Here is a 6,420-nt window from a genome sequence, read left to right on the forward strand (position 1 = left end):
TCATTAAAAATGGTTTTGTTTTTTTTTTTTTTTTTGCAGTCAGTGGTAAACTAGAACCTCTCATGTCCATGTGCAGGAATAGGTTAACTTTTGAGGAATTTTAGAACCTGTTGACATTACACTCATAGCTTGAAATCAGCTCAATGGAAAAAAAAAATCAAATTCTACAAATCTGGGCTTTTTTCTTTCTTTTCAGAGCCAGATGTTAAACATTTTCTAGCACACCACTGGTTGCAGACTTCTAAGTGGATTTTACAAATTAGTAGTGGGTCACAACTTATAGTTTAAAAGTCATTGAATAGCAAATACTGTATGAAGATTTTTGTACCCAGAAGTACCACCATAAATAGAAGTTTTCTTCTTTGCTTCCTTCTGCTGCTACTCTATTATTCAAAGATATATGTACGCATGTTAAGCAAAAACGAGTGATTGAGTAAAAACGCAACCTTTTTTTGGTATGTACTTCACATTTATTAAAAATCAGAACACCAGTAGTCATACAAAGTGTGAATGAGCCAGAGAAAGAAAGGACAGCTCTGGCTGGAATTCTCTGGCTAGTAAAATAGAAAAACAGAAAATAGAAAAAAGAAAAAATGCCAACTGCACGATTAAGATGATTCTTGGATGGAAATGAGGATGGAATCTGGGGCCTCAGTTACACAGTTTGCATTTCTTATTTTATTTAAAAAAAAAGGTTCAATCTCACAACTGTAAAATCTAGTAAAGGCTTACATTTCAGCTATCAAATGATTGATTCTTGACAGCATATGACTTCTTGAAATTGTTATTTCCATATTTACTTACCGATAATTTCTAGTGGTTGATGTTTCAAAATACCTCTGATCAGACTCTGAGGAAGACAATGTAAAAAAAATATCACACAAAATGTGTGTGATGGTGAGAATGGGGAAAGCAATACTCAAGCTCAGCCTGTGTTTTGCTTCCCTCCAAATAGTACAAAACTTTGTTTGTGTTCCCTTCATCTCCTTCCTGGCTTTTCCTACCTTTTCTTCACCTTTCTGATTTTCTTCTTTCTTCTCCACCTATAAGCAATAAGAACTATTCTGAAAAGACAGGATTTGGGGTTCAAAGAAAAAATTATTTTTTCCTCTCAAAGTTTTAGAAACTAAAAACTTTCCATGGTAGCCAAAGTCATACATACACGCACACAGCACACACAGAGTTTAAGTAACTTTATTCTTCTAAATTCCAGTCCTTTGCTTCTATCCACTCATACAAATAAGTCTATTCAGTTTCTTTTTCTGTAAACAAATTAGTATTATGGAAATGTGAGCTGAAAATCTTACCCAGGAAAATGTACTTCAGGGCTCTGCGAAACCAGGGATAAAAGAAACCATATATTAAGGGATTACATGTGGAGTTAAAATAGCCAAACCATGTCAAAGCATCAAACAAAACTACAGGAGCAGAGAAGCTCAGAAAGGGATCCAATAAAATCGTGAAAAAACAGGGAAACCAGCATAATAAAAAAATGCCCATCACTATCCCTAAAGTCTTGGCTGCTTTCTTGTCTTTCCTCATTTGATTATTTTGATTTTCTGGTAAGTTATTGATTGCACGAGCATGCTTTCTGGATACTGCAAAAATTTTGCCATAAATCCCGACCATCACAGACCCAGGAGCAAAGAAACCTGCCATGAACAAGGTGGTGCCCCACAGCTTGTTGAACATCACTGGGCAGGAACTAGAGCAAGCAACCAAGATGTCATAGCCTTCTATTCCATCAGCGTAGGCCTCAGAGAAGACCACTCCGAAAGCAAATGTCCCGGGGACTGACCAGCAGAGAACCAGCAACTGTTTAATGACTGGAATCGTCATTTTGATTGAATACTGTAAAGGGTAACAGATAGCATAAAATCTATCAATGGCCACTGAGCAAAGATGGAAAATGGATGTTATGCTGAGCATCAGATCAAAGCTATAATGAATCTTGCAAAACGTAAGCCCAAAATACCAGCAGTTCTCCACTGATCTTATCATGCTGTATGGCATGATGGTGAATCCCAGCAGGAAATCAGTGACCGCCATGGAGAGGATGAGAAAGTTGGTTGGTGTGTGAAGCTGTTTGAAGTAGGAAATGGAAAGGATCATGGCAAGATTGCCAAACACTGTGATGAATATGGCTCCAGCCATAAAGGAATACATGGCAGCTCGGACCCCTACCAGCCTTTCGTTTTCTGGGCAAGATCCACTTCCATATTGAGAGCAATTCAATAGTTTCTTAGGAAAAAGCAAGAACACACGGGATTGTGTCAGTTAATAGATAATATATCACGTTTTTTATATACTTTCATAGAAAAATTCAAAAAAGACATAGAAAACTTAAGGAAGATAATTTATCATGAATTATTATAATCTTTCTTATTTATCTTAATCTGTATTTTATCTTATCCTGTAAATTTGCAATTCATAGAATTCTAACCTAATGAGTTCAAGTGATCATAATTTACTTTACTCTTGCCTTTATTCAAATTAAGGCTTCCCTGATAACTCAGATGAAGAATCCACCTGCAATGCAGGAGACCCTGGTTCAATTCCTGGGTCAAGAAGATCTGCTGGAGAAGGAATAGGCTACCCACTCCAGTGTTCTTGGGCTTCCCTTGTGGCCCAGCAGGTAAAGAATCTGCCTGCAATGCAGGAGACCTAGGTTCGATCCTTGAGTTGGGAAGATCCCCTGAAGAAGGGAAAGGCTACCCATGCTGACTTGGAGTGTTCTGACCTGGAGAATTCCATGGACTGTATAGTCCATGGGGTTGCAAAGAGTCGGGCACAACTGAGTGACTTTCACTTCTCACTTATTCAGATTATACCACTGACATTCAGTAAGCTCTTAATTTATGCCAGGGCCTGAAATTAGAAGGAGGAGGAGGAAGAGGGGAGTCAGGAAAAGATTGAGGGGAGGAAGAAAAGAGGAAGGGAAAAGAAGGAGAAGAAGAAAAGTTTGTTATTGAACTTAATATAATTGTTCTTCCCTATGTACATAGGAATAATAGATACTAATACTTATTAGACAATACGATCACTTCTTCCTCAAATGAGTCAGGAACATGTAACCAGACCTTGTTTGATTGGGGTCTATTGGCTTGTGGGACCAGGAGTTTACTCAGTGAAAACCTGCGTATGTTCTATCACTCTCATTGTGCTTCTATCTTTTTCATGCTAAGCTCATTTGAAAGAGGAAGAATCACTTAAGGAAGTCTAACGGTCTGGAAGAATCATCCTCTTCAGCGGGTCATGGAACTTTGATAAGCATCTCACCCTCAGAGCAACTAAATCAGAGGCGGGCAGAGGCCAAAGCCGACCACCCCCCTTCTTCGTGGAGAGTAAGAGCACCGCTGCAGTCTCTCTCCTCAAACCCCGTGCAGTGGTAATAGCCTGGCAAGTTTCAGTGCGCAGGCCACACAGAGAGCTAGGGGCTGGGCAGTAGCGAGTTTTAGGAAAGAAAGCCAGTTCTAAGTAGCACATGCTCTCCATGCACTGACCCAGTGTCTTTATTTTGCATATAAAAATCTGCATGTAGCCATTTACATGTATACTAGGGATGGAACATGTTTATGAATGAGGATAACTTTTTTCTTTTTTCTAAAATGTATTATTTATTTATTTTGCTTTGCTGGATCTTAGTTGCAGCATGTGGAATCTAGTTCCCCATCAAGGATCTGACTTGGGCCCCCTGCATTGGACACCTGGAGTCTCAGGCACTGAACCACCAGAGAAATCTCAGGATAAGTTTCTTTTTCAAATGTACATTAGGAAAAAAAAATCACCATCTAAATACAAATACATGCTCACAATCCATGAGACACAACAAAAGGAACGAGAAAGTACGAACTAATCCCTGGCAGTAGAGAGTCTATAAAACAGCTAAAAAGACAAAATACATCAATGCTTAAAACCAAATGATTTTGGACCACAGATTAAAAGCAACTGTGGTGATAAACTAACCAAAGAAAAGTCTAGGCAATATGTGCATTCAAATATCAAAAGTGGACAAGAAGCTTCCAGGCTGGGTCAACAAGAATGCCCCAGTGAGGATGACTTTTGCCTGGTTCTCACTGGGTAAGATTTGACCAGAAAAGCAAAACTCTATTTTAAGCAGGAAGGGTGAAGAAATGGCATGAGGTTACTCAGAGACCTTTGAAAGTCATTCTCAGGGTCTCTGAAACATGACAGAGAAAATTTGGTGTGGAGGAGAGGTTGGAATGGGAGAAGGGAGAATTTCTAGTGTCAAATTCCCTCAAGCCACTGTTCTTAGTCTGTATTCAGTCAAAGGAGCTTTCCCACTTGGTTCTCATATTTAAGCAGTTATGTCTGAACTGTCTTCTACTCAAGTGTTAAAAGTGATTGCTGCATTCCCTTAGAAAGTGATTAAACTGTAGGAGCAGACCATAATAATAAAGGATTTTCTGATTGTTCTAATATGATCTCATTTCTTTTTATCTTGTCATTAAATTTTTGTGCCTCCATTTTAAATATTCGACTGCTTTTAGAGTCCACTCTTTAAGGATTTTAAGAGGCTTTTAAAAGTACTTTGTTTTGATAATCATTCTTTCTACTTTCCTTGAATTATTTTGACCTTACCCAAGCAATTGGTTTCTTTCAGTTGCTTAATATCCAAAACTCATGTTAATGAATCTTAACATATTAAATAATACATGTGAAGAGTCATAGCACAATGCCTGATGTATAAAGAACACTATCAAAGGTGACTGCCTTCTTGTTCTTCCTCCTTTCCTTCCTTCCCTCTTTCCTGGTTGGGATGAGCACCGCATTCAACATTCAAGGATACATTTGACAAGAAAAGATGTCTCCTAAGAAAGCAAAGGAATGGGACTGTATGTAAAAACTGCCTTAACCCTCTGCCTCACCCAGGTGAACACTTGTGGTAAATGATTTGCTCAGCAGCTTATAAACAAATAACACTTTTCATAATTCTAAAGGCAGCACATTTTCCTGTTAGCATATTTAAAAACCTCTGCCTTTTATTACAAATTTGTATTAAGTCCTGCGTCTATAATCTTCTGCATTCCTGCATGTCTTTTTGTACTGGACCAAAATGCAAAAAAAAAAAAAAAAGAATCAATCTACCAGCAATGCCACTGTATTATTAGAGTGACAATTTGCTTCCTGAGAAAACCCAAGGAAAAGAAAGTGCAGATCTGTCCTTCTCAATCTCTTCTCCACATACCTGCTGTACTGTAGAAGATGACATTGCTAATTAACCTTCTTACTAGAGGAACTGTACTTCTTTGTTTCTCTTCCATCTAAGTGAATGCTTTTATGGAACTGAACAACCTGAACTATGTACATTGTGCTGTTCTGCAACTTAACAATTAGTCTCAAGGGAACTGGGTCTGGAAATTTAAAAAAAAAAAAAAAAAAGGCAGAGCAAAACCTTGCCTTTCTAAAGTTTCACAGCTAAATGAGCCTAAACCATTCCTCCATCCTCTCAGGACTCTGCTTTCCGAAGTTTTCATCACCTCCGGCACTGACGGCTCTAAATCCACTATTATACAACAAATGTAAAAGTAACTCTAAACCTTCTAGTTACGGGTGACCCTAAGGAACCTGATTCAATTACACATGAATGTGATTGGTAGTTTGAGTAGAAGAATGGTATTATGTCCTTCATCTCTTTAGGAAAATCTAACTGTCACAGTCCATGCATGACTCACATTTCAGTCACTAAGAAGGGCTCTTATCACCTAACATTTTTGTCTTTTTCCTTTGTTTAAATGTGACTAAAACAGCAAGTCTCATCAACCCTCTTAGATCTGGAGGAATGGAACATAATTATTACCTCTTTAAGGAACTCATGTAATGATGCCAAAATCTCAGATGTTACCAACTTAAATCTGTTCACATATTGAAGAACTTATCTTTTCGTTTTGTTCTTTTAAAATGTGAAAGCTCCTTTTGCACTGTTGGGGACAACTTTGGGAGGCAACACATTCCAGATGTAGAGAAACTATAATACTGGTCACTAAAAAGCATCAGAGTCTGTCAACAAGGACCTATTGTCCTTGTTGGAACTCTGCTCAATGTCATGTAGCAGCCTGGATGGGAGGGGAGTTTGGGGGAGAATGGATACATATATTAATGTATGTATGGCTGAGTCCCTTTACTGTTCACCTGAAACTATCATGATATTGTTAATTGGCTATACCTCAATACAAAATAAAAACTTCAAAAGAAAACAGAAAAAAAAAAGTCAGGGTCTGCTTGCCTGGATTAAAATTATAGCTGTTCTGTGATTCGTCAGCTTGGCGTACAGCTGTCGCTTGGATATGCCATTTGGGCAGTCACATGGGCTCACGTGAAGTCCTGAGCTGCAGAGGGTCCACTCTTGGCTCAATGGCTTCGCTAATGCCCTCTTGAAATGCTTGATACATTTTAGGA

The 6,420-nt window shown here is 38.4% G+C and overlaps 1 protein-coding gene across 1 annotated transcript; it reads right to left on the reverse strand.

Moving 5' to 3' along the window:
- Positions 1-1,245: 1,245 nt before the first annotated feature.
- Positions 1,246-5,928, reverse strand: LOC101104757 (trace amine-associated receptor 2). Its single transcript, XM_004011336.5, has 2 exons — positions 5,893-5,928; positions 1,246-2,232 (listed from the first exon to the last, which is right to left on the reverse strand). Exon 2 carries the CDS (start codon positions 2,164-2,166, stop codon positions 1,246-1,248), a length of 921 nt encoding a protein of 306 aa, XP_004011385.3. The 5' UTR covers positions 2,167-2,232; positions 5,893-5,928.
- Positions 5,929-6,420: the final 492 nt, after the last annotated feature.

The sequence above is a fragment of the Ovis aries genome, chromosome 8 (assembly GCF_016772045.2).
Source record: "Ovis aries strain OAR_USU_Benz2616 breed Rambouillet chromosome 8, ARS-UI_Ramb_v3.0, whole genome shotgun sequence".
Classification (NCBI taxonomy): Eukaryota; Metazoa; Chordata; class Mammalia; order Artiodactyla; family Bovidae; genus Ovis; species Ovis aries.

Coding starts and splice junctions, on each gene's coding strand:
- LOC101104757 (XM_004011336.5), bottom strand. CDS start 2,166: ATGTATTCCTTTATGGCTGGAGCCATATTCATCACAGTGTTTGGCAAT.